At 48.6% G+C, this 27,433-nt stretch overlaps 1 protein-coding gene across 3 annotated transcripts in view; it reads left to right on the forward strand.

Annotated features, from left to right (window-relative positions):
• Positions 1–5,188: 5,188 nt before the first annotated feature.
• Poc1a (POC1 centriolar protein A) overlaps positions 5,189–27,433 on the forward strand; it is a 72,732-nt gene continuing 50,487 nt past the window's right edge. For 2 of the 3 annotated variants that reach the window (XR_013105734.1, XM_034525011.2), the window contains exons 1-7: positions 5,189–5,623; positions 7,036–7,120; positions 9,901–10,072; positions 10,373–10,552; positions 12,648–12,755; positions 13,781–13,896; positions 20,561–20,694. Coding sequence is in view for 2 of the 3 variants with exons in the window: in XM_034525011.2 (XP_034380902.1) it covers positions 5,606–5,623; positions 7,036–7,120; positions 9,901–10,072; positions 10,373–10,552; positions 12,648–12,755; positions 13,781–13,896; positions 20,561–20,694 (813 nt within the window). In the remaining variant the exon portion in view is untranslated. The remainder of the gene's footprint in view (positions 5,624–7,035; positions 7,121–9,900; positions 10,073–10,372; positions 10,553–12,647; positions 12,756–13,780; positions 13,897–20,560; positions 20,695–27,433) is intronic. The other variant, XM_034525010.2, reaches the window with a different exon arrangement.

Consider the following 27,433-nt stretch of genomic DNA (forward strand, 5'->3'; position numbering starts at 1 on the left):
CCAAGTCAGAGCTGCAGTCCGATCTAAAGGAGCTGACGAGGGTAGGAGGGTGTCTCATCGCGGTGGGCGGCTCACTGAGGTGGGCTTCCCTTGTCTCTCTTCTCTGGCTGGTAGGGATAGAAGACTGCAATTTGGAAATCTTGGAGGAGACCTGGAGACCAAGCAAAGTCTTCCCATGACTTTAACTCGGAACACGACTGACATTTGAAAACTATTTTACTTAAGTTTTCTTTTGTGTTTTTTTGTTTTTGTTTTGTTTTGCTTTTTTGAGACAGGGTCTTTCTATGTAGTCTTGGATGTCCTGAAACTTACTCTGTAGACCAGGCTGGCCCTGAACTCAAGAGATCTTCCTGCCTCTGCCTCCAAGTGCTGAGATTAAAGGTGTTCACAACGCCTGGCTCAGAAGTTTTTCCAAATTCCACTTACCTTTTTCTTATTTATTTTGTGGTACTGAAGGTGAGATTTTGGGCCCTGGTGTGGTTACAGCCTCAGCTTCCGCTTTTACATACTTTATTTTTACATTTGTTTACTTTACTTGTGTGTGTGTGTAGGCACATGTGCCAGGGTGCAGGAGTGAAGTCAAAAGACAACTTGGAGGAGTTGGTTCTCTCTTTACACCTTGTAGGTTGCTTTCTTTGGGGTGGGATGGGAGGAAGATGTGTCCCTGTGATTTTGATGGCTACCAGAGTAACGATCAAGGGAAGAAAGAAGATAGTTTGGTTCAACACCACTAAGTAGCCAGTGTTGGCCTAGACTTGTAGACTCTGACCACAGTAATGTATCTTAGGTATATTTAAGCATAGCACAATTTGGTGAAAATAATCCTAGTGACAATTAGTTCCATCTCACGTGCACAATAAAGCAGAAGACATGATGACATTGAAACTCTTTGTATGTGTGACACCTACAATGGACAAGCTCATACTAAGGGTCCCCGGGAGGATCCCGTGTGATCTCAGCCACACAGAAAATGTGTGATAAGTGTCATCAGGCTATTAGCCACATTTGCTCCTAGCCTCCTGGACGGATAATGGGTAACACATCCCTTCCTTTGAAGGAACAAGCCTATGTGTTTAACATTCCTGGTTCCCTTAGTGCTTCTCTGTGAGCACAAACACCTCCGTGCCTCCCACACCTTCTGGGGATTGAACTCAAGACTGAACTCAACTTGCAGCAAGCTCTTTTCCTGCTCAGCCATATTGCTAGCCTTTTCCTTTAAAAATACCTATCTACCTATCTATCAATCATCCATCCATCCATCCATCCACCCATCTACTACATATCTAGTTTGTTTTGTGCGTGCGTATGTGTGTGTGTGTGCGTGTGTGTATGCGTGGGTACCGGCCTCTGTGTGAAAATGGAAGTCAGAAAAGGTGGGGGGAAGCAACGAGTTCTGGCAAACAGTTACTTACCCTTTTTGACTCTTTGTTTTGAGACAGGGTCTTACTGAGTTTCCCAGACTGGCCTCTTACATTTAACTTACTCTGCAGTGCAGGCAGGCTAAGAACCTGTGACCACTCTGTCTCAGATTCTCCAGTAATTGTGACTACAGGGTTGAGCCACTGAGCCCGCTTAAATGTAGTCTTCTGAACTGAAGATTTCTCTAACCAAGGGTATTTAACAGGTAAAATGGACAAAACCCCACTACCAGCTCCCTCCCCAAATGTTTATATTTATTATTATTATTGTTATTATTATTATTATTACTACTACTACTACTACTTAGAGACAGGGTTTCTTTGTATACTAACTAGCCTTAGCTGTCCTGGAACTCAGGCTGCAGACCAGGCTAGCCTATGAACTCACAGAGATCCACCTGCCTCTGGCTATAGTGTGCTCAGATTAAAGGCATGCACCACCAAATCCAGTTTAAATCTTAAATTTTGTACACAGACTTTTCTGCATTTTCTTTTTTTATCTCACCCCATAACCTCTCATCCCCTACCCCTGTGCCTTTAATGTTTAGCTGGCTATGGAGACAAGGTTGTGTCCTGCTCTAAATTACTCTACATTGTGTGAGACTGAGGCTTATCAGCTTTGCCTTGCCCGAGGGGACTCCACGGAGCACAGCAGAAGCTGGCTCTGGAGTGAATGCAAACACAGAGGAAGAATGACTCTTTGTTTGTTTGTGCATGTAGCTTATCACCAGCTGTCTAGGTACCAGTCATGATATACAGAGTAATAAACACCTCATCCTGTCAAATGAAAAGTCACCACCTACATCCTTCTCCAAGTAGGCACACAGGTGGTTTAAAACCGTACCAGAAACTCCAGGCCTGAGGACTTTGTTATTATTTTGTGCCAGGGTCTCACTCTGCAACTTTGGCTAATCTGGAAATAGCTGGCTTCAAATTCACAGAGACTCTCCTGCCTCTGCTTCCAAAGAGCTGAGATAGAAGGCATGTGCCCCTTGAGAAATTCTCAGAAGAGACTAGACCAACGAAGGCTGCAACAACCTGTCTGGGTCCCATGAAAAGAATATCTAACACCACAATGGTAACAGCCCCACCAACCTGTTTTCCAGTGACCAGTCGCCCAGTCACCAAGTGACTGTGTCAGGGAGCCAACAGAACTCACAGCCCTCAACATGCTGTAGCTCAGCACAGCTCCCTCTACTTAACTTGGCCCATTCGAATTTCTGTCTGTCCATCCATATCTGAGATGTCCTGTATCTATCTCTGCAGCCCCCATGCCTCTGCAGAGTGGCCCTGAGAACCTCTGGCAGCTCTCAACTGTGTTCACTAATATCATGTGTAACAATGTACATAACTCCTCCCATCTGTATCTGTTCCCCACCTCTCCTCCCAGCAAGGCTTCTTTGAACTCTGTAGCCTCTCATACCTCTCTATAGTCATTTTGTAGTCTTCATAATAATACACTGTGCATGCATATGTATTTATATACACATATATTTCCACGTATATTTTTTATGTAAAGGTAAGAGATCTGTAAGGAATATTAGTAATTAAGATTGTAATCATGAAATTAGAGTTATAGCTCAGAGGGGGCCTTGCTTTGCCTAGCATGCATGAATCCCCACCACTGTGCAAACCAAACACGACGGTATAAACCTGTATTTCCAGAACAGAAGCAGGATCATCTGAAGTTCAAAGCTTTCTTCAGCTAATGTAGTGATCTGCAGGCCAGCCTGGGCTACATGGAACCCTTCTTGTAACAGGTTCCCAGACCTTAGCACAACTGACTCCATGGTGGAAGTACCATTCAGGCTGTAAAACCCAGTACATAGATAGCACCACCTGCCAAAACTAAAACAAACACCTAATCCATCAAAGTCCAGAGATATGGGAAATGGTTTAAAAGCACTAACCTTGCCTTTGGGCTTCTGTGCTTCCTCTTCTGACTAACTGGTCTTGTTAACTTAAGTATGTCAACCCAGAACATGGTTTTATGCTTAAAAGCTCACCCTGAGAAAGACTTGTGGTTACAATGGGATTTCAAACAACACCCAGTGTAGTTGTTGGCTGGCTAATAAAGACTTTCTATTGTCTTACCCCATGTCTTAGCAGTCTTCTCTGGTGGCTACCCCACAACATTCTCAAAAAAAAAAAAAAAAAAAAAAAAAAAGCAAGACAAAAGAAACAGATTAGGGTAAAAGAGTCTGTGGCTGGTTGCTGGAGAGAACACCAAAGGGTACCTCTGCTCTTACTGAGGACCCAGTTTCAGTTCCTAGCACCCACATGGCAGCTCATTTGTAACTACAGTTCCAGGGGGATCTGATGTCTTCATAAGACATCAGACATAAGTGTGGTACATATACATACAGGTAGGCAAAGCACTCATACATATGAATCTAAAAAAGTAAAAATAAAAGGACCTGTGGCTGCCAGAAAGGAAGGAAAGCTAGGACTACATAGAGAGACCTTATCTCGAAAATAGAGCACCAGCAGCAAACTGATACAGCGTGTGAATATATGGTTATTCAATACATTTTGACATTGTAGGAATATACATGTTTCTGGAGTGGGCTGCTGATGACACTTATAGGCAAGAAAAAAACTGAATACTGTTTATGGGAAGCCTGGGAATTCGTCCTCTCAACAGTGCTGAATGATTCAGAGTATATCATGTATGTGAGCGACTATTTTTGTCTTAGGACTTTCACAATGCCTATGTTAAATTAAGCATTTCCAAGTAAAGGAACCAATTCTATGCCAACATAGTTAAAATAGGATCAGATATATATCCTGTATCTCTCATCAAAACATTAAAAATTATTTTTAATGATGTGTGTGTGCGCGCGCCTCAGGAGACAGTCAGGAGGTGTTGAATTGCCTCAGAGCTGGAGTTACAGGCAGTTGTAAGCCATCTGACATGGGAGCTGGGAATAGAACTTGTGTCCTCTGGGAGAATCGTATACATCCTTAACCAATGAGCCATTCTTTTAGGTCCAAATACACGCCCCTCCTACCCCCCACCCCCCACCCCCCACCCCCCACCCCAGTTTCTGAGTTTACTGTCCCTGCAGATTTAGGGACACAGTTTCAAGCCTAGGCATTTAGTAAGAAACCTCAGGAAGCAGCCAGCTCCTAATTAGTGTTTGAGTATGGACGAGTTGGCCTGCCCAGGAGAGGTGATGGAAGGTTCTTGAGTCTTACAAAACACCCAGTTCAAGTCAGATGCATATTAAGGTCACTCCAGGCCTTTGCTGCTTTTACTGCAGAAAGTGGGAAAGGGCGGCCTCTGGTGGTCGGACCCGTGAATTACTTCTTTTAATTTTTTTTTTTTCCCCGAAGCTAGGATCAGGCTATGGAACCCAAGATTATCCTCAGACTACCCAGAGATGGGAATACATCAACTTCTTCCAGGAAAAGACTTCTTAAGGCTAAAGACTTCTGAGCAAGACAGGCCGCAATCACATCCCTTCTTAGGACAAATGGGGAGGCAGATCCTCAGAGCAGACGCTTTTTTTAAGAACTGAACACAGGTCTCTCTACTCCATGGTTCTTACTTTAAGTGACTCCAGTTTTTTTTTAATAGACACTTAGGAGCATTTAAAGGAACGAACCATTTATTCTGGGGTCCCGAAGCACTAACGCCTGGTTCTCAATGGCGCCTTAGGCAGAAGCTTTAAGCCAAGAGCAATACCAGTGTCCTTTTTCCGGGATCCTTAAGGCCGTCACTCAGAATGGTAAAACTCCGCCCGCCCCGGGGCATCTCGGGAAATGTAGTTCTACCTTTACTAAGACTGTGGGGGTAAGCGCTATGTAGCACTTCATTTCCCCAATGGCTGCGCGCTCCATTATCTGAGCTAGAGCTGAAGGGCCGAAACCTTCATCTAGGATTTTTTAAGTTCTCAGGAGGAAAGTGTGATAGCGAACTGAGGCTTTTGGCTGCTCGGCGGGTTATTTCATCAGGCAGAGCTGGAGGACAAAAGCGTGGCGCCTATCGAGCGACCCAACTTCCTGTCGGCGGGCAAAAACCTAGGGCGCTTCTCCTTTAATTGCGGTGGGCGGGACGCGGCGACGCCACCGGCGTTGCTATTGGCGGCGATTGGGGGCGCGGAAACTGAACTGGCACAACTGCCGACCCAGCTATCTCGGGCATTTGGGGTGCCGCTGGTCCTGCCGGCCCCGCCAGCCCTGCCATGGCTACTCCCAACCAGGTAAGTCCCTGGAGAGTGGGCGCCTGGCTGCTTGGAACAATGGCCGCGAGAGGGGCGGGTGGTGACGTGGGGTTCTAGGGTGACCTCCTCATCCAAGGTTACCGGGTGGGTCCGGTCACTGACTTAGCACCCAAGTACCAGGCTAGATGCTGGGCCACCAGGGCGAAGAAATAAGTCCCTGCCTCTGGAATGTACGGCTTATCGAGGAAGACACAATCAAGGCCCGACCCTTGTGGTGGCCTGGGACGTGGCCAGGGACGTGGCCAGAGTGAGCTTCATAAACTTGTTCTCTTTTGAGCAACAGGGTTTTTTTTGGAGGTGACATCCTTTTCCAACAAGTAGAAGCAGTAGACCATTGGGATGCCTGGGATGGCGGAGGCCTGCAGTGTGACCTGGGCTCGATTCTGACCCCTCTTCCCAGTTCAGAAAAGGACTCCAAACTGGTCTTTTAAATAAGAATTTGCTTCCACAGGGCCAGGTGGGAACTGGTGGCTCTTGATGCACCCGGGAAAACTTGGTTAGAAATAGCACCCAGACTTTTGACTGCCAATTTGATATTCTGTTTACATTTAGCCCCACACAGATTTTAGGGTTGAAGAGGCCTACAAGCAGGAAACTGCTCAGGGAAAAAGGCATTGGGAAGAGGTCTCACTGATGAGGGTTGGACCTGAACATGCTTCTGCCCACTGAGTCTAGGATGGACACTTCCTCACTCTTACGTTTCTAAGAGGCTCTGGTGAGGGGTGAGGACAGGAGGCAGAACGAGCACTTGCTGCTTAGTTGGAGCCTTCCACCTGAACTACCACTCCATCGGTTAAAAGGCGTGGTCCTGAAGGAGTGTTTGGGGGTGGAGCTGGGCACTGGGCCTCACCTTTGTTTAGGGTAGAGTTTTGTGAAATAGCAATGGCTTTGCTGTGTTAGAGAAATATCTTTTCCCAAGCTGGGTTCCTTGGAGCTCCTAAGGTGTGGGGGTTTTGATTGTTTGTTTGTTTCCTTTTGTTGTTGTTTTTAAAATTTTTGGTGTTTGAGGTGGAGGGAGATAACTTACTATGGTCTTGGCTATCTTGGAACTTATTGTGTAGTCCAGGCTGGCCTTGAACTCACAGAGTTCCACCTGCCTCTACCTCCCAAGTGCTGGGATTAAAGGTGTTTGCCCCTACACTGGGCCTATATTTGGTTCATTTGTTGTGGATTTATTGATTTGTCTGTTCCTTTGTGGATGTGTGTTTGTTGATCGTGAACCCTTCCTTGCTGTACTAATTTATTCTAGTAGTTTTTAGTGGATTCCTTAGGATTTTCTACATACATGAGATCATGGTTTGAGTGCTTTTAACGTCTCCTCGTTCTAGGAAGTCTTAGTTCCAGAGTAGCCCCCTTTTCTGGTTATAAGCATTTGACCTTGCTTTTCCTAGGAGGACCCCTCACTGGAGAGACATTTTAAGGGCCACCGAGATGCAGTTACCTGTGTGGACTTCAGTCTCAACACCAAGCACCTGGGTAAAAGAAGGCCTCTGGATTCTAAACTGAGAAGGCTGAGTTTCTCACTGGGAGATATGGGAACACCAGAGTACAGGAAGGACACGTTGCTTTTTCTAGTCCTTAGCTTTGCTTCTAGCTGCCAGCCTTCTGGACTTACTTATTAGGCGCCTTAACCTCCTTTTTGCATGAGAAGAGTATAGTGTTCACAGAGGTTAGGAGCCTTGACAAGGTCATGCAGCATTTATTTATCTATTTATTTGATTATTCATTCATTCGTTTATTCCTTTTATTGAAACTAGATTCTTTTCTTACAAAATATGTCCTGGTTACACTGATTACAGTTTCCCCTCCCCCTATAACTTTTCCCAGTTCCTCCCCACCTCCCCTGCCATCTTGATCCACCCCCTTTCTGTCTCCCGTTAGAAAAGAACAGGCTTCTAAGGGATAATAATAAAATATAAGAAAATAAAATGTAGTAAGATAAAACAAAGAGTATCGTATCAGATTTGAACAAGACAAACAAACAGAAGGAAAAGAGCCTAAGAAGGCACAAGAATCAGAGACCCTGGGCTGGAGAAATAACTCAGCAGTTTAAGAGCACTAGCAGATTTTCTAGAGGACCTGACCCAAATTCAGTTCCCAGCACCCACATGGCAGCTCACAACTGTCTGTAGCTCCAGTCCCAAGAGATCCGACACCCCCTCACAGATATACTTGCAGGAAAAACACCAAATGCATATTTTAAGAAAAAGTATTAGAGACCCACTTGTTTACACACCCAGGAATCCCATAATGACATTAAATTGGAATTTATAGTATGTACCACAGAAGACCTGGGTGCAGACCCATGCAGGCTCTCTGTGCATTGCTGGTAATGCAGTCTTGAGAGAGACTAGGACCAGGCGTGGTGGCATGCAGCTTTAATCCCAGCTCCGGGAGGCAAAGGCAGGTGGATCTATTTGAGTTCCAGGACAGGCAGGGTTACACAGAGAAACCCTGTCTTGAAAGAGAGAGAGAGAGAGAGAGAGAGAGAGAGAGAGAGAGAGAGAGAGAGAGACTGACTGACTCTAATACTAGAGGGTTAGGTTTTCCCCTGTACATTCTGGCTACTTCTTGGGTCTGTTCTGTGGCATGGGCCTCAAACTAGCTTCTCTTCCCTCCCCGCCCCCCTTTGGTTTTTTTGTTTGTTTGGTTGGTTTTTGCTTTTTGCTTTTTTTTTTTTCAAGACAGGGTTTCTCTATGTAGTCCTGGCTGTCCTGGAACTCACTCTGTAGACCAGGCTGGCCTCAAACTCAGAAATCTGACTGTCTCTGCTTCCCAAGTGCTGTAATTAAAGCTGTGCGCCACCACCACCACCCATCATACTAGCTTCTTTTGAGTCTTCAGTTTGATTGTCCACAGTAATATGGCACATTTTCTTGTTTTAGAGGCCTGCAAGTGAAAAAGATGTCTAACAGGGTCTGTCTCCTAACTCCATACCCCTGCCACTTCCTCATACACACTGGGGTTCCTAAACAGCTTGCCTGGCTACAGCCTGCTTATTGCTTGGATTAAGCTTGCCTCTATATTTTATTGTTGAGGTTTCCTGCCAGACACTGTTGATATAGTGGTTTGCTATAAGCAAAGAAGGAGCTGAAGCCATTTTTTTGTCCTCTTCTTGGGCTTCTTATTAAGTTTGGTTCTTTCATTTTTACTCAATCTACCTACCTACCTACCTACCTACCTTATCTATCTATCTATCTATCTATCTATCTATCTATCTATCATCTATCTAATCTATCTTTTGGTTCTTTGGGACAAGGTTTCTCTGTATAGCCTTGAATGTCCTGGAACTCACACCATAGACCAGGCTGCCTTGAATTCACAGAAACCGCCTGCCTTTGCTCTCAAGTGCTGGGATTAAAGGTGTGCATCGCCACTGCGGCCACCACCTGGCCTTTCTTTTATTTTTAATTTATTTTTAGATTGTCTTATTTTATGTACATGAACGTTTTACCTGCATATACGTCTGTGCACCACATTTGTACCAGGTGGCCCCAGAGTTCAGAAGAGAACATCAGATCTGGAACTGGAGTACAGACTATTGTGAGCCACCATGTGGAAACTGAACCCAGATTCTCTAGAAGAGCAGCAAGTGCTCTTAATCACTGAGCCCTCTCTACAGCCCCAAATTGGGTCCTTTCTTTTATTTTCTTTCTTTTAAAGATTTATTTACTTATGTATATGGGTGTTTTGCCTGCACATACATTTGTACACCAGAAGAGGGCACTGGATTCCATGTGACTACAGTTGTAGGTGGTTATGAGCTACCTTGTGGGTGCTAAGAATTGAACTAAGGACCTCTGTAAGAGCATCCAGTGCTCCTAGCCACTGAGCCATCTCTCCAGTCCCAAATTGGGTCCTTCCAATAGTAAAAGGCCTTTTGTGTCTGAATGGCCCTGAGTGTTGGGAATACTTGCCCCTGAGCTCTTAGAGTATCAATGGGGAGACCATGGGTTGGTCATACAGGTTTAAATTTCATAGGAACTTGGGTTGCAGTACAGAAATGTACTGTGTACTAAATGTCCTGTTAGTCTTGTGTTGGCCTGCTGCAAGGAGAACTGCCAGGCTATAACTGTTCAAACTATAGGTCAGCAGTCATAGGAGATGTGGGCCATCCCAATGGGATCCTATCCTTGCCCTGTTGGGAATGCCTGTGAAGGTGGAGCTGGGCCTGTTGCTCTCCTGTATCTCTAGCATTGAGGTGGGTGCTCATGATTCTTGAAATCTGAGAATCATCATGTTACTTCCCTCCTCAGCCAGTGGCTCCATGGACTCAACCCTCATGATTTGGCACATGAAGCCCCAGTCACGTGCCTACCGCTTCACGGGCCACAAGGACGCTGTGACTTGTGTGAATTTCTCCCCATCCGGACACCTGCTTGCCTCAGGCTCCCGAGACAAGACTGTTCGCATCTGGGTACCCAATGTGTGAGTTGTGGACTTCAGGGGACTGACAGCATTGAGGGACTCGGTATAAGAGCTTTCCCTCCCTGGGTCCTTATCGTGGCTTTGAGCTGGTCACAGTGGGACATGTTACCTCTGAGCTGCCAATTGAGGCTGAAGCTTCACTTCATAAGGGCTGTCTCCTTATGTTGGAAGGACTGCTGTGTGGTGCTCTTTGGGGTGAGACCGGGATAGTCGGGCCTAGAGAGGTGGTGAGCACTTGGGGTCCTTGTAGGTTCTCATGTCTGTTATGAGTCTCCTGAGTCTGGATATCTATCCTCATAGCAAAGGCGAGTCAACTGTGTTTCGTGCACACACGGCCACAGTGAGGAGTGTCCACTTCTGCAGTGATGGTCAGTCGCTCGTGACAGCCTCTGATGACAAGACAGTCAAGGTGTGGTCAACTCATCGCCAGAGATTCCTGTTTTCCCTGACCCAGCACATCAACTGGGTCCGCTGTGCCAAGTGAGTATTTCCTGTCTGGAGAACCTGGGAGGATGAAGGGGTTTGGGGAGACAGAAGAGCTCGTAAGTGTCCGCTTTTAACCTTGGGCAAGTTGCTTAGCCTGCCTTTTGTGTATCTCCGAGTTCTTTACACACACACACACACACACACACACATTTTTTTGTTTTGTTTTGTTTTTGTTTTTCGAGACAGCGTTTCTGTCTTGGAACTCACTCTGTAGACCAGGCTGGGATCAGGCTGGCCTCGAACTCAGAAATCCGCCTGCCTCTGCCTCCCAAGTGCTGAGATTAAAGGTGTGCGCCACCACTTCCCGGCACCCTGAGTCTTACTTTTCTAATGTGTAGTATGTCAGTAGTGGTTGCTACCTTGAACTTGTTGGGAAACATTACTGAGCTCATGTGTGATACATATTAGTCAGCCATGACCCTCTGCAAGGTGTGCGGAGTACTCCCAGGATCCAGGTAACAGCAGCCACAGCAGCAAGGGCCTCAGTGCTACTGTGTGCTTTCTTGTTCCTGAGGACAGTTCTGCCAGCTAGGCAGCATCATTTTCATTTTGCAGAAAAAGAAACAGGCTTAGAACAGAACAGTATCTTTGCTCAGAGCTTAATTATGCTCCAGAGCTACTAGATAAGGACTTGGTCCAAAAAAAAAAAAAAAAGGACTTGGTCCAGAGGCCCTGGTTTTGGTGTGTGTCTTAGTTAGGCTTTTACTTGTGTGAACAGACACCATGACCAGGGCAACTCTTATAAGAACAACATTTAATTGGGGCTGGTTTATAAGTTCAGAGGTTCAGTCCATTATCATCAAGGCGGAAGCATGGCAGCATCCAGGCAGGCATGGGCGGAAGCATGGCAGCATCCAGGCAGGCATGGTACAGGAGGAGCTGAGAGTTCTACATCTTCATCTGAAGGCTGCTAGTGGAAGAATGACTCCTAGGCAGCTAGGGTGAGGTTCTTAAGCCCACACCCAACATCTACTCCAACAAGGCCACACCTCCTAATAGTGCCACTCCCTGAGCCAAGCATATACACACCATCACCGTGTGGGAGGTGACGCTGTGACGTGGGATGCAGGTGACTTGAAGCATTATAGAGACAGATATTCCTGCCTGTGGTTTTTTTTTTTTTTTTTTTTTAAAGATTTATTTATTTTATATATGTGAGTACATTGTCACTGTCCTCAGATCCCATTACAGATGGTTGTGAGCCACCATGTGGTTGCTGGGAATTGAACTCAAGACCTCTGGAAGAGCAGTCAGTGCTCTTAACCGCTGAGCCATCTCTCCAGCCCCCTGCCTGTGCTTTTGTCAGCTTCTTTCAACAGAGCGTTCTCCTGTCACAGCTCTGCTCCAGAGGAGGGGGTTAAGGTGTCCAGTGAGTACTAAGAAACCATGAAAGTCTGAAGTTGGGGGCCATTGAACTATCTTCCTCTGGAAATTTTTTATCCCTAGGACAGAACCATTCTTTATTCTGGGAGAGCCCTGTCCTGGGAGCAGGTACTGATGGTGAGGGCAAGCCAGCAAAGTGGGGTTCTATGTCCTCAGTAGGCCTTTGATGGTAGGTCCCAGGACCTCCTTGTGCTTTTGTTGGCCCAGCCTATTTTGCTAATGTACTCCTGTGGAGCTCCTGACCACCGCCAGGCATCAAGCAGCACCATCTGTGTACTGCTTCAGGCCACATGCCTCCTGGGCAGTCTGTGCTTCTGTGTGGTTACTGTGTGTTACAGTAGAGGACGGAGCTCACAGAGAGGGAGGCTGCTTGCCCAGGATCACTCAGAGTATCAGAGTAGCACATGTGACGATAGGTGGTTCCTGGGTCAGGCAGCTGGTGGTCCACACTTATAGTCTCAGGACTTGAGAGGCTGAGGCAGGAAGATTGCCACAGTTCTAGGACAGTTTGGTCTACATATAGAGTGTTGCAGACTAGCCAGTGCTACATAATAAGACCCTGTGTCAAAACAACATTTAAAAAACCCTAAATGCCCAGAGAGTTCCTGGATCAAGCAATAGCATGTGAGAGGAAGTGGCTGTGGAGAACACAGTGTGGTATTCAAAGAGTTTATTAGTAGTGTGACTTATGGCCCTGTCAACCTAGGTTCTCCCCTGACGGGCGGCTCATCGTGTCTGCCAGTGATGACAAAACTGTCAAGCTGTGGGACAAGACCAGCCGGGAGTGTATCCACTCATACTGTGAGCACGGCGGGTGAGTCCCTATTGTCTTCCCTCTGCAGGTCCTACAGAGTGTAGGTCAGGGCATGAGGATGCCCAGGGGCCTTCAGGAGCTGGAGCTGTGCATGCATCAGCCTTGCTTGCTCTCTTCAACTGAATCTGCCTTTCATAGGAGCTTTTACCTTATCCTTTGTGGATGGAGAGTTAAGCCCCATCCTTACCCTATAGACAGCAGAAATCTTACCTAAAGTCACAGTAATTCAGCCTCTTTTTTTCTCCCTTTTAGTTTCTAGTTCTCAATTATAATATGTCTCTCTGAGCATTGAATCAACCCCCTAAACTGCATGTTAAAAATTAGCATCACCCATGGTAGTGGCTCTTCATTCTGTGCCACATTATACGTGGAGAATGGGAGGAGCCTGCCCTTGGGCGGGGCTTTATCTTCTACATGTCTAAGAGGACTTGGCTTCATTCCTCATTCCCTAAGCTGGGACTCACCGGCAGGGGCCCCTCCAGGGTGCCTGAGTATTATGTGTATGCATTGAAGGCTCTTGGCCTGGCTTCTAGAGACAGATGGTGGTGAGCAGCCCTTGTAGCCCTGCTAGGCCTTTCCACCCAGACCTCAGTTGGTGGGACCTGTCTTGGAGCTAGCCCTGGCAAAGGAACCCCAGAGCAACTTGGCTAACCTGTTGGTCTAAAGATAGCTATCTCCACTTGTACTTAAAAAATCAGCAGTGGGCTGGATGTGTTACACTTGTAATCTTAGTCCTGAGGAGGGGAGGTGGGAAGGTCGGCCATGGCGACATACTGAGTACCAAGATGTTCTCTCAAAAAACTAGACAGAAAGGAGGGAGGGAGGGATATGGTCCCTGCTAAGTCTACTTTACGTCACTACTGGTCACTGTTGTCATCTGCTATTTGCTCTCTCTTGGCTACCTGGTAAAGCAGCGTGTTCCAGGTTGAGGGAACTGTGTGAGCAGACACACAGGGAAAGAGCACTTTGGGTCCATTCTACCCAGGGAAGACGTCTTATGGTATATGACTGTTCTGTCTCTCCAGTTTTGTCACCTATGTGGACTTCCACCCCAGTGGTACCTGCATTGCTGCTGCTGGCATGGACAACACGGTGAAGGTGTGGGATGCGCGGACTCACCGGCTGTTGCAGCATTATCAGTGTGAGTGCTGAGCAGTGTCCTAGGCCCACAGGCAGCCACTGCTGAGCTGCTGCTAGGGCTGGGCATTTGTCATTGCTGTGGTGCTTACATAGCTCCCAGGGACAGTCCAGTCTGGGAGACTTCCTGTGGCTGTTGGGTTCATCAGGTGAATAGTTGGTGGTATAGCCATCTTGGCTTGGGGTGTTGGTACCCCGCTATGAGATAGCAGAGTCTCACACACACTGTAGCTGAGGAGTCTTTGGTGAGTGTCTGGCTAGGACTGTCCCTGAGACCTCCTTCTTGAAAACCTCATGCTACTCATTTCTCCCTGTGACAGAGATGACTTTCCAGGGTCAAGAAGACAGGGCTGCCCATAGAGGTTGGTGGGACCTTGGCCTCATGTTATCTTCCACAGGTCTGCCTAGAGCCATGAACCACATAGAAGGTTGACTTTAGCTGGGGGCCAGGCCCTGGTACCAGGCCTAGGCCTATGGCCTCTTGTTTAACTGCCACTTGTGGATGCAGAGCAGCGGGGAGTTAGCGTTGGGTTTGGAGTTCAGTCTTTAGCACTCTCTACCCCAGTGTTCCCATAAGCACTTTCTTGGTTGCTTCTTGGATGCTGGAAAGCAGCACTTTCTTGGGTAACTTATGTGAGCAGATCTCCGGGAATTGGGAGAAGTTCCTGGCTTGGGACAGGACAGAATGGAGTGTGGATTCTGAAGCTGTGTGACACTAGGTGGGTCAGTGGACTCCTCCGAGCTCTTGGGACAGTGATAGGGTTCGTCTTACAGGTGGCAGGACAAGTTTTGAATTAGCTCTTGTTAAGAAGAGTGACTGGCACAACATGGGAACAGTGACAAAGATGCTATTACTGCTGTTTGAGGCATACAGTACACGGTGCCACCACTAGGTGGCAGGGCTTAGCCACAAGAACTAGGTCTTTCCTATTCAGAGAGCCTAGGCATCTACCATTGATGTTCTTTCAGAGGCTTCTAGAGCAGAACAGCAGTGGGGATTGAGCTTCCACCGGGACAGCTGTGGTCCCTCTTTTAGGCTTAGAGACTTTTTTTTTTTGTCTTGGCCCAGGCCCAAGCTAAGGACTAGGGTTGGAGACCGAGTACTATCTCCATGTTGACTGGTGAAGGTGGCAGAGCAAGGAGGGTTTGAGCAGGGAGAGATGAGACAGGAAAGTGACCAGGAGCACAGGCTGTGTTCTCTGACCCTTGCCCACAAGGTGGTAATCTGATGAGCGAGTATATATAGGTGTTATAGTATAGTGCATGGTGTGGTTGTCCTAGAGAGAGTATATATAGGTGTCATAGTATAGTGCATGGTGTGGTTGTCCTAGAGAGAGTATATATAGGTGTTATAGTATAGTGCATGGTGTGGTTGTCCTACAGGAGCCCCTGCACTGGGAGAAGAGGATTTCTAGCTGTCTCTGGAAGAGTCTCTCTGATGGATTGGGAAACCTGGGCCTGGTGTTCATGAGTTATAGCAGCATGGAACCATTGGAAGAACTTTGAATGCCAACTTTAAACCTAAGGTCCCAAATCCTAGGGCCTGGCACTCAGAGCAAATGGAGGAGGGGCATTTGAGAGGACAAGTGTTGAGTGAGATTCTGCTGTGATGTGTGGTTGATAGACCCTGGTCATTGGTGCATGGATTTCCGTGCCCAGTGTAGCATGAATGTATCAGAGTGGTCAGGCCAAGGAGCTGCTTATGTAGAACAAATAGAGGCAGAAGCTGATGCCGTGTTGGGGGAGGGGCCACCTGGGCCTTGGGATCTGGGACATGAGAAGGGCCAGTGCCATATTCTGAGCCATTATGGCTGAAGATAAAAGGTCTCCACAGCAGCCAAAGTGAGACCCAGGAGATAGCCAGGGAGGGCAGAGCCAGGAGGAGACTGGAATCTCAGGAGGGGCCGGCAGGAGGTGGAACTGTACAGAGGAGGTAGGGGAGAGGACAGTGGGTTTCATGGGAGTGGGCTTGGTTACGGGTAGAAGTGCAGCTCAGGGTTAGCAGGGCCAGGAGATATGTGGACTTGGGTGAGCACCAAGGCCAAGTTCCGAGTGCACAGGAGTGCTTGCAACCCACAGGTTCCTCTGAAAACTTTCAGTGGGCGTTTGCTGTTGTCCTTGCCTCTTGGGATGGAACTCCTCAGCAAGGCTGCAGGGTCATATTTCTCGGCTGTCCTGGTGTGTGTTGGAGCCTTGTGGGGACATTATACAGGCTATAAACACAGCCGGCTTCCTCCTGAGCTTCCTGCACAAGGCTGTGGCACCTGGTAGGTGTTCACACAAGAGCAAACTCAACCCCTAGCTTTGGGAATCACTTCCGGGAGAGGGGAGGGAGAGTCAAGGGCCTTCACAGAGAGCTCCTTGGCTCAAACACTGCAGAGACCATCACACCTCTTCAGTGCACCCATGGGTCTGTTTGGAGGCTCTCAGCACTATTGTCGTAGCAACCCTCTGATCTCTCCTCTGTTCAGATTCCTAAGAATCCCAGATGAGGGTTTTAAGGACACAGAGTCCAAATGTCTCCCTTAGTGATGTGGGATGGTTGCCAGACACTTGTAAGTGGCTCTCTGACTTGAGAGGCTGATGGGCTCTTCTAAGAGATATGGTTAGTGCTACTGCAGTGTGCACCCAGCTGCCCCGTGCTCGTGCTTCCTGCCCTTGCCTCAGTTGTTGGAGTAAAGCTTGCTCCAGCTTTGAGCTCCAGCATGTAGCCAGTGCTGTTTGTGTAAGGTTGGCTGACTGTCCTCCCAGGCAAGGTGTTTCTTGGCTCCTGCCTATCACTGCAAGGAGCAGTTCTGATTTCCTAATTCAGTGAGGAGCTGATGGGCTGGTAGAACCCTGATAGTGCCAGTCCCCATGGAGGTGGGCTAAGCGCCATATGCTCAGGGCCCACGTCAAGACTGTTCAACCATCTGAGCAGCAGCCCCCGCTATCCCCGAAACCCAGAATGTGCTCTGTGGTTTACAAACATATGCAGGTACGTAATTCAGGCATAGGCCTGGGTGACCAGCAAGGCATGGCCACTCCCGCCTCACCCACAGGTAATGTGAGGCTTGCCTAGAGCCACAAACTGGAAGCCAAATCTAGCTCTTCAGTAGGAAGGGTGGGAGTCTGCCCACTGTTCCCGCACTGCGTCCTACACACCCTAGTGTTTCATTTACAAAGTTCCTGGGAGTGGTGGGTTTTCTTGACGGGTTGTCAGGAGGCTTGGCGTGGTCATTTCCAGGAACTTGAGTTCTCTGGTCACTGGCTCCTGAGAACATTTGTGTACCTCCACCCTACCCAAGGTGCGTTTGTTTAATTTTATTTATTTCTGTAGGTATGAATGTTTTGCCTATACATATGTTTGTGTGCCAAATGTGTACAGTGTAAAGAGGCCGGAAGAGAGAGAGCAGAGTTACATACAGATTGTCGTGAGTAGCCATGAGGGTATGACCCATGACTTGAACCAGGGTTCTTCAGAAGAGTAGCTAGTTCTTGTAACCGCTGACCCGTCTCTGCAGTTTGTTGTTTTTAATGTGGCACTAGGAACTGAAGCTAAGACATCATCATGCCATCATCAAACCTTATACCCCAGTCTCATTACAAAGGCTTTTTTCTCGGTTTTGTTTTTTGATTAAAAAAAAAAAAATTGTGTGTGTGCTCTTTTCCTTGTCTCTCCTCTTTCCCTCCCCCTCCCCCTCCCACTCCCTCTCCCCCTCTCATTTCCCTCTGTCATTTGTCTCCTTCTCTTTCCCCTCCCCCATCCTCATGGCAGCTCTCCTGGCCTCAATCCTTGAGGCTATTGGGGCCAGTGAACTTATCCAACAGCAGATTCTAAATAAACCTGCATTTAATATTAAAAAAAATTGTGTGTGTGTGTGTGTTGGTGCCTGCAGAGGACAGAATAGGATACTGGATCCTCCAGATGTTGGGAACTAAACTTAGGTCCTCTGTAAGAGCAGTACACGTTCTTAACTGCTGCGCTCTCTCTCCAGAGCATCACAAAGGGCTTTTAAAAGGCTTTGTAGCTAGCAAGACACTGAGCCCTTTATTTGGTGTTTTAAATTTTTTAAAATTACATTAATTAATTTAAATGTTTGCTTGTTTGTTTAGAGAGTGTGCATGTGTGCACACACATGTATGTACATACATGTGAATGTGCCATGGCATACTTGTGGAGGCCGTAAGGCAGCTTTTGAGAGTTGGTTCTCTTTCTGTCATGTCGGACTCAGAGATTAAACTTAGGTTGTCAGGTTTGGCGAGCACTTGTTATTTCTCTGGTCCTACGTTGAGACTTAATGTATTTGTCAGGAGCAGTGCTGGCCAACCTACCTCACTGTCTCCTGCCATCCCAAAGTGGCCATTCATATGACCTTTGCAAAGAGGGACACATAAGGTGTCCTTGCTGCTAGTCTCAGGATACATTTAGGTATATTCAGCATTCCTTGGAGACCCAGAGGCCACCGAGTCACTGGGAAAATGAGTTAGCATCATGAGGAGCATGGTGGTCACTTGGAAGTGAGCAGGCCCATTGGTGACAGGATGTGGAAATGCAGCTCAGCCTAGCACTGTCTGCCTCAGAGAATTCCATCCTACCAGGCACCAGCCATTCTCTGGGTCCCTTGGTGTCCCTGGACTCTGTCAGGCTTAGATTTGCCAAAGGCTTCTTCCTGTACGCAAACTAGTGTAGGTGGAAAGGACTGTGTGTACTTACTCTCTTCAGGTTCTCTGCTGCCCACAAACTGTAGCCATTTCCTGGTGTTTGGGGACAGGGGCAGCAGGACCCCACTGGCTCCTGGCTGACCCGTAGCAGTGTGCTGCTGTGCATCTCGCATGAGTTCCAGTCCCCACTCTAGATCAGCTAGGGGCACGTGGCTACCAAATGATAATCTGTTGTCCCTAACATCTGCCACAAAGCCAAGGTGACCCAGACAGCTCAGGACTTCATAAAAAGGAGGTTGTTCTTGGACAGTCACTACTCAAGACATTCTGAGGAGAGGCTTACCCCTTTGAGGGCAGTTGAGCCCTTGAGTGGGAATATTATTCAGGGATGGCTTTTAAGATGAGGCTGGCCTAGATGGGTCCTGTCCACTACCTCAGCAAAGCAGAGTAAAGAGGCTGTGGCCAGCAGTCTAGGCAGGAGAGCAAGTGGGGAATAGTGGGAGTGGGTTCCATGTCTGGATGTCCCCCGAAGCCTGACATATCAGGCTCAGTCCTCCTTGGGAGCATATGGCTGTAGAAGTTGGAGAGCCTGGCATTTGTAACAGAGTGGGGCTTCTGTTGTTCTTCCATTGGGGATAGTTTTCTCTCAGGTAGGGGTGGGGTACATAGTGTTGTGTCTACATAGACTGCTGTCTTGGTGGTTCTGGGGAAGCCCAGGGCTCCTTGAGCATGCCTCACTGTGCTCCACCTTTCTGCCACTGGCTGTGTCTCTGCTGCTTCGTCTTAGGTGGGGCAGGGGTCAGGGTGGCCTTCATTCCAGGGCAGGCTGGGGGGTCTCTGTTCTGTCTCCAGGAGTTGGCTGCAGAAACCTTGAGATCTTTTCCATGCTGCTTCCCTGAGTTGTGTCATTGGAACGTGTTGTTCAGATATAAATATCAGGTTACATAACGCCTTGGCTGTCTCCCTAAGTGTTCCTGGGAACATGTCTGCACACTCCCCGCACATTCATACACCAATGTGGTTTGCATCTAAGAGGCTCCTTGTAATCCTTGTGGGCTCTGCTAAGGGCCTCAGAGGTTCCTGCATGCTCTCAGCCCAGGTGAAGGCCTGGGTTTTGAACTTGTCTCTATTTATGGTGATGCCTACCTGTCAGGGCCATGATTGCCTGAGCTCCACTGTTTCTTCACTAGATCAGGAAGGCACTGGGCTTTGCCTTTGCAGCATGTGACTTTAAGTGGAGAACTTTATGATCAGGGACAGGGAAAGAGACTTCTAGACCCATTGGGAACAGGGGATGAAAAGGCTCCACGGGTGGGTAAACCACCAAAGTTGGGAAGACAGATTCTTAGAGCGTGAAGGACGCCAGAATAGATGGTTGGCTTGGTGGGAAAGGAGTCTTGAATGGGTAGAGGAGAAGGGCACGGGGCGGCCAGAGGAGAGGGACACCCACACTGGCACTGGGGCAGGAGGTTCAGTTTGAGATTCACTGGTAGCATCCCCATGGCAGCCCCAACATTGCTATGGTGCCAATAAAGAAGATGCCCAGTTCAGTCAGAGTGATTGTTTAGGGTCACAAGGCAGGCCAGCCGGAGACTAGGATGGGAGCCCAGGCCCCTCTGGCTCCTGCAAATCTCTGCATCTCCTACTTGTCTGTCCCCACACAGGTCCTCGCCTAGAGGACAGTGCATGTGTTAGTATTTTGAGGGTTTCCCTGCAGTAACAGAATTCAGCACTATATCTGCGTGTTCTCTTCTCTTCCAGCTTTGCTGAGCATTGTGGGAAAAGGTGAAGGATCATTTGATCCTCTCGTATGTTTCTTCCTTGTGTCTTCCAGTGCCTGCCCTTGGTCCCCACGCATAGATTGTGCCACTCTCCTGGGAATCCATGTGGGGTTCCCTCACTTGCTCATCAGTGGCCATCCCAGGGGGCCATGCTGAAATGCTGTTGATTCTTACCGCCTGTCTCAGGCTTCAGCTGTATTCTGGGGCCTCCCAGCCCGTGTCTGATGGCTGTCCTTTCTCCAGTACACAGTGCAGCCGTGAATGCCCTCTCCTTCCACCCGTCGGGAAACTACCTCATCACAGCCTCCAGTGACTCAACCCTGAAGATCTTGGACCTGATGGAGGGCCGGCTACTCTACACACTCCATGGGCACCAGGTGAGGGGCATGGCATGGGGCAGAAGCATAGCTTTGACGTAGGTGCGGGGCTAGATTTCACCTAAGGAGATTCATCTGAGAGGCACTCCCCTGGAGCCCACCGTGGCTCCATCTCAGCATAGAAAATGCAGTGAGACACAGAGATAGGCCTGGTACCAGCAGGAGCTGACAGGCCTTTTTTGTGACCTCACTTGATTGCTGGGGTTGAACTTGGTGTGCCTGAGGAGGAAGTAGGGAACTAAGACTGGAGGAGGTGTGGGATGAATGGAATCAGTCCTATAAAGAGCTTAGGCTCCTTGGTCTGGTGGGCAAGTAGTGCCCTGGAACCCTAATCACCACTGGTGTTCTGGGACCCACTGATCGACTCCCCATGACCTCAGAGACGAAGATACAGTTCTCAGAGGTTGGGGCAAGAGAGGGAATCTGCTTGTTTGTTTGAGGATTTCTGGCATTGAATCAAGGGAGCAGAAGCTTTCTATCTGAGTGGCTTTAAAGAGCGTTAGCCCTCTGAACTCTTAGTGGGTGGTGGCTAGTGTTACGGCTCCTGTGGTCATTCATTGGAGTTGGGCTGCACGCAGCTCTCTCGAGCAGCTAGCCTGGGGCCAGGTCTCAGCTGTTCCCCTTACCAGGGAGTTGTGATGTAGATGTCTTCTCTAAACAGATCAGTTACCAAAGTTTCATCTGTTGGTACATAGTCACTATGCACAAGTCAGATAGAGTGTGGAGTCCATGGATTTTAATTGTGTCCTTTTCTCCATCTGTGAGCTGGAAGAAGACAAGATAAAGGGTAGGTCCTCGAGGGCTAAGGGGGCCCTGGAGCCAGGCGTGGAGGAGCTAGTCTAAGGCTTCTGAGCTGTTTTGGGAACCTGTTATCTGCTGTTAGGGCACATGGAGCCTTTTGGACATAGCCTTTTCTTCTTTCTTGGGATCTGAAAGCTACTTGTTGCCCCTAGCCTGGTGGTGAGGCCTGTCTTCCCTGTGTTGAGGAGTAGTTCTGTCTTCCTTGGGCAGCCACAGCCAGATCCAGTGTGCAGTGGCCTGGGGTGTAGTGACTGCAAGCTAAACGCTTAGATTCACGTGTAACCAGTTTGGGTCTTGTAACAGGAGGGCCTGTGAATGCCACCTCTCCTGCTTCCCGTGGGCAAAACAAAAGCACTCCTCAGAAACAACATGGAAGCAGGTGCATATCAAATGATGGTCTTCTCTCTCAGCCCAGGGACACTTCAGTGTGGATTGCAAATGGCATTCTCAGTATTCTGGTGCATTATTCAGCACACAAAGGCAAACCTGTTGACATTGTTCTCCCTGCATCTGTCTGTCATCTACTCCCTGCTCACTGGGTCATACAGGAGGGAGACAAAATGAAGGTCATGGTCCTACTCTCTGAAGCTTTACAGCCTGGGCTGTGAAGGACTGCACTTAAGGCAGAGGAGCTAAGGGACTAAGTCTTAGGAAGTACTGACGACAGGGTTGGGTAAGAGTGGGCAGACCTGCCTGTGTCCTGTGGTGTAGCTCAGATGGAGGTGATAGAATATAAGGTTTAAGCATTTCTCTCTACTTATCCTCTAAGTTCCCTGTCCAACACAGAAATGGTTGTTTGTCACAGGTTTTACGAATTTCTCTTCTTGAGGTCTATGATGCCCAGCCCTCTCTTGTGGTACTGCAGACCCAGGATATCCTAGACTTGACTTCTTCAGAGTTCTGCAAGTTGTCCAGGATGCCTGGGCTTGCCTGGCTCTGCTCCATGCCCATGTTTCTCAGAATTCCTGCTCTTTCTAGAGGCACTTGTTCTTTGTCTACCTCCTTCCTCTTCAAGGCCCTAGGCAAGACCCCTGTGCACTCACAGGTGGTGGTGGCCGCTCATGGCTGTTCTCAACACCTAGTTTCTTCGTCCTCTCAGTATAGGGTGGCTGCTTTAAGCTTTCTTTTGGGTGCTTACTAATGTAGAAGTGGTTTCTGTTTGAGAAGTTGAGTGTCAGGGTTAAGGTGAGGCAGTGAATGTGAGATGTGAGGTCAGGGGTCAGGGGTCAGGGCTGAAGGGACAAAAGGAGCTGACTGCTCTTAGTGCCTGGAGGAGGAGGCCTGTTGTAGATGAGAGAGAGATCAGAGCTAGAGGCAGGGACATCTGGGAGTCTAGAATAAACATGATCCGAAGCCAGGCTGTGTGAGGAGGGAGGGGAGAGGAGACCCAGGAGAGTACAGGGTAGACAAAAAGGATTGGTAACCAAAATGGCTGGATTATATAGGGAAGGGCAGCCCAGCCATACCCTGTAACAGGTAGGAGCTGAGGGATGCTGGGAGCGCCTGGCTGCTAAGGCCACTTTGATATGTTAAATAGGCACCTCAGCCATTTGTTATGGTTTGAGACCTAACAAGGGCTGCTTGAGTCTTATTTACCCCAGCTCAGTCCAGCTCACCCTCCTGGCTCTGCCCTGTATGGAGGTTCAGTGTCAGCTTCCCAAAGGGGAGAATGTTACAGAAGAACAGCCTTGATGATTTGAGTAGCTGGTTAAACCAAAGCCCACCAGCTGGATGGAACTGTGTGTATGGAGAGCTATGGCCGAGAGTGGAGTCTGAGCCGCTCCATCCTTGGAGGTTGGTCTGGGCTGTCTGTGACTTGAGAGTTTGTCAGCTGCTAGCAAACAGGTTTGGCTTAGCTGCAGGAAGAAGTACTCTCTGGCTGAGTCCTTGAGAGAGGATCTAGCTGGGAGTCATGTCACAAGAGGCTGTGGACAACCGGTTCCCAGTCCCAAGAACTACTCTTGGGAGGTCCATTTCCTGCCTTGATCTTCCAGAGGAAGTGCAGGTGGGCTCTGATGCCTTAAGCTTTCATATCCTGTTCCAGGGGGCAGTGGCATGATGGGGGATGAAGCGCAGCTGTTACCAGCCCCCACCCCCCACCCCCAGCTTTATGTGGTTTAGAAGCTCTAGGGCTTGTGATTGGCTCTGCCCTACAGATAAGCAGTGTGGCAGATTTGGAAGCACTTCTGAGAACAGGTGACATTGAGACCCTCATGAGCTTCTCAGGACAGTGGAGACAGAGACAGGCACTCACATCACAGTTTCTGCCACACCCACTTGCCTGTCACATATGGCTTTGACATTTGTGGTGTGGTTTTTATCCTTGGCTCTGCATCACTGGTCTGGATAAGGTGCCAGCAAGCCTCATGGCTGCTTCATCCCTACTTTATTGCTGTGTGACCTAATAGGAGGGCCACCCCATGAAACTCGCTTAAACTCGGGAGATGCAGCTATGGGTTATGGGGCTCTCACTGTGTGGCATTCCCCAGGTATAATCCCTAGACCTATGTCACAAAGAAGTCCACTAAGTAAAGCAACTTCCTTGTGCTTCTATTTCCACTAGCATGGGCTGAGGGTGGAGCCTGGGGGAGGTCAGCCTCAGAGTCATACCAGGAAGCAGCCCTTGGCCAGGAGGGAGGGGGCTGTGTATGCTGGAGAGCTGTGCTTCCGTGTCCTGTCAGGACAAGGCGTAAGCAAGCCCTTTTGAGGAGACTGTAGGGGAGGGTCCTACATAGGAGGAAGAAGGGTCAGAGCTGCAATGCTTTGGGTGTCTTTCCATCTGGGTTGAGGTCATAGCTGCCTCAGTGCATCTTTCCATTGTCTCCTTGGGCACAAGGGCATTAACATGAAGTAACTTGTCAAGCACCAGGATGATCTCAAAATCAATTCAAATCAGCTTTGGGTTTCTTCGATTGGACCTGTGTGCAGATATGGAAGGCAGATATCAGCTAAGGAGTCTGCCCATGTGGCAGTTTGGTCATTCCCTGGTATATGATGGGCCAGACTTCCCAGTGGCCCACTTGAAGGGCATTCTATGCAGCAAGGGACTTGTTATAGGGTAGAGGGCCCCCATTGTGATACTAGGGTCTCACTATGGGGTGAGGGGCTCACATTGTGGGGCAAAGGACTTAGTTTTGGTGAGTAGCTTACTTTGGTGAGCTAAAGGCACACTCTGAGTTGAGAGGCTCACTCTTGGGTGAGGAATTTGCTCTGTGTGGGAGGGCCTCACTTTGGGGTAAAGGACTGATTCTGTTGAGCTAAGGACTTCCTGTGTGGGTTCCGGGGCTCTCACTATGTAGAATGAGCCGAGGGCTCACTGCAGGGTGAGCAGGATTGCCTAGCACCATTTCATGTTTGCTGCAACAAATGCCTTAGTACCAAACCTCCAGGCATGGTTGCATACCCTAGCAGTCTGTTGAGGAGCCTAGACCCCAAGGTTTACAAGTTCAAGGACAGCCTGGGCTACATAGTAAGCTGTTGTCTCAAAACAACAGCTATAAATAAAAAATTTACCCAAGTTGGGCAATCAGTGAAGATAGGAAGTTGTTTCCTCATGCTCTGAGACTGAGAGAGCCAAAATCAAGGTGCTGGCCCCTGGTGAGGGTTGTTGCTGTTCTCTGCTTTCAAGGTAGTACCTTGACAGCACCTCCTTCTGGGGAGGAGTCCTGTGTCCCGTGTTTAACTCACTTGGCAGATAATAGATGGGCAAAAAAAGCCAAAATCCCTGTCCGTTTATAAGGCACAGCCTGATGGCTGGATTTCCTCTTAAAGACCACACTTTAGAACACTGCTGCTTTGGAACTAAATTTTAACATGAATTTTTAGAAGAACAAAAACATTCAAACCATCAGAGAGATAGAAATTGGTAAGCTTATTGTAGGCATGAAGATTTTGGTGTTGTCATGTGGCCCTGGCTTTGGGATTCCCTTAGTCCATTGTACAGTCCATGTTGCTTGCCTACACCTGGGCTTTGTGTGGTCGGCTCTTCTGAGGTTCTGTGGGAATACTGCTAAGTGACATGGCTGACAGGCCAGAGAGCCTTTGCTCTTTGAGTTCTTTGCTGGCTTGGACTTGAATGGGCCTTGGGCTTTTATCGCTCTGCCTTGGCTTGGAACCTCTCAGCAATGGTGGGAAGCAGTGGACTCTCTACAAGCCTGAGTGGACACTGCCACACTTTCATTCACTGGATCAGCTCAACTCCAGAGGGCCTGCTCTGAGTCTGAAGCTTGGGGGTCTGCCGCCATGGTGACAGCTAAGCAGGAAGGAAGGATTCCCAGCTTGTCTCTCCACTCAGTGCAGATTTAGGGAGTTGAGATCTGTATAGGAGCTGCTGTGTGCCCCCTCATCTTACATCAGGGAATACTGGCAGGAGAGGGAAGGGCTTTCCCACTAACTGCCGCTGTCATTTAAAGCTTTGTGCCCTGAGCAGGGCCCTCACAGATCCGTGTGGCAAGTGTGGGGGCAAGATGCTAGAAATAAAGATTGATTTTTCTGTATTTTCTGAAACACAGTCTTGAGGCACACTCATTTTGGTTTAAATCCCCTAGAGCTATTTGGGAGAGGATGGTGGGTGGGCGTGGGCAGAGAGTTAAATCTGGTGTTAGTGGCTGTGCACTTGGTATGCATGTTACGGCAGACTGTTACTGTGGAGAGACTGAGTTGCACATCATCCGGCGAACACAGGCGTCTGCCCTAATGTGGGTGGGAACGCTTGCATTGGACAGAGGCTGCTAGCTATACTCGGTGGGCTCCTGAGGGTTCCACAGATGTGTTCTGGGCACATGGGCCAGGCCAGGCCCTAGGCTGGGGTTGTGGAACTGGAGGAGAGAGAGGAATCTTTGGTGCTTGGACAGCCGCTCGGGCTTCAGCAGTGGAAGTGAGATTCTGGAGCATGTCTGCACTTATCCCTTTTCCAGTCCCTTCGTTTTGGAGTGTGTTGGTCATCGGGTCTTACTTGGGCCATTGTAGACAGGGAGTAGTAACGTGCACCCCTGTAAGAAACCTAGAGTCAGCTTGGCCCCTTGTCACCTTCTAGCAACCCAGAGTTGAGAGCTGGGAGCAGGGTCCTCGGTCAGGGTTGAAAGAGAGACTTGCTGTCCCTGGGCAGCACCTCCTACCCAGAGTTGCAATGTCCCTGTGGGTCACCTCTTAGATATATAAACACCTGATAGACTGGACTGAGTTTCAGCACAGGGTCAGAGGCTGGAGCACCCACACCAAGAGTTCCCTGACCTCCTAGTCAGCACATCTCTGATGGCACTCTTCTTTTTGTCCTCGAGGAGTGCGTGGTGAGACAGCTCTGTTTGCTTACTGTTACATGGTGTGTCAGGGTGCCTGGCTAGACTTACAGCATAGCTCTTAGGGTACCATGGTCAGAACCAGGTGACAGAGTCAGGAGAGTGTGAGTGAGGGGAGTGCTGAGCTGGATGGGCGCTTAGCGGTAGCAAAGTGTGCAACCAACTTAATCACTGTGGGGTCGTTCTGCCTGTCTGCCCGCCCACCATCCCTCCTTCCCATCCTCCCTCCTTCCATCTTTTTTTCTTGTTATACTGTTTAAAGGAAATAGATGGGGAACTGACCAGATGGCTTGTGGGTAAAGAACCTTGCTGCCAAGCCTGATGACCTACATTCTATACCCAGAACCCATGTGGTAGGAATAGAGAACCAACCTCTGCAAGTGGTCCTCCTACTTCCACATGTGTGCCATGGTGCACACATGTTCTTGCTAAATAACTAACTAAAGTGTAGAGAAAAAACAAACAAACGGAATAGCATAGATTCTGTGAGTCTGGAAATGGACAAGGGAAAAGAGGCATGTGGTGAAATGACTGGGTGTGAGTTCAGCCAAGCATGATAGGGTGAGCAGAGAAGACAGGGTAGACAGCATGTGTACGCGGTGTTCATGACAGATTAAGAAATGTCACCTCATAAAGCAACT

Source organism: Arvicanthis niloticus, chromosome 21 (assembly GCF_011762505.2).
Source record: "Arvicanthis niloticus isolate mArvNil1 chromosome 21, mArvNil1.pat.X, whole genome shotgun sequence".
Classification (NCBI taxonomy): Eukaryota; Metazoa; Chordata; class Mammalia; order Rodentia; family Muridae; genus Arvicanthis; species Arvicanthis niloticus.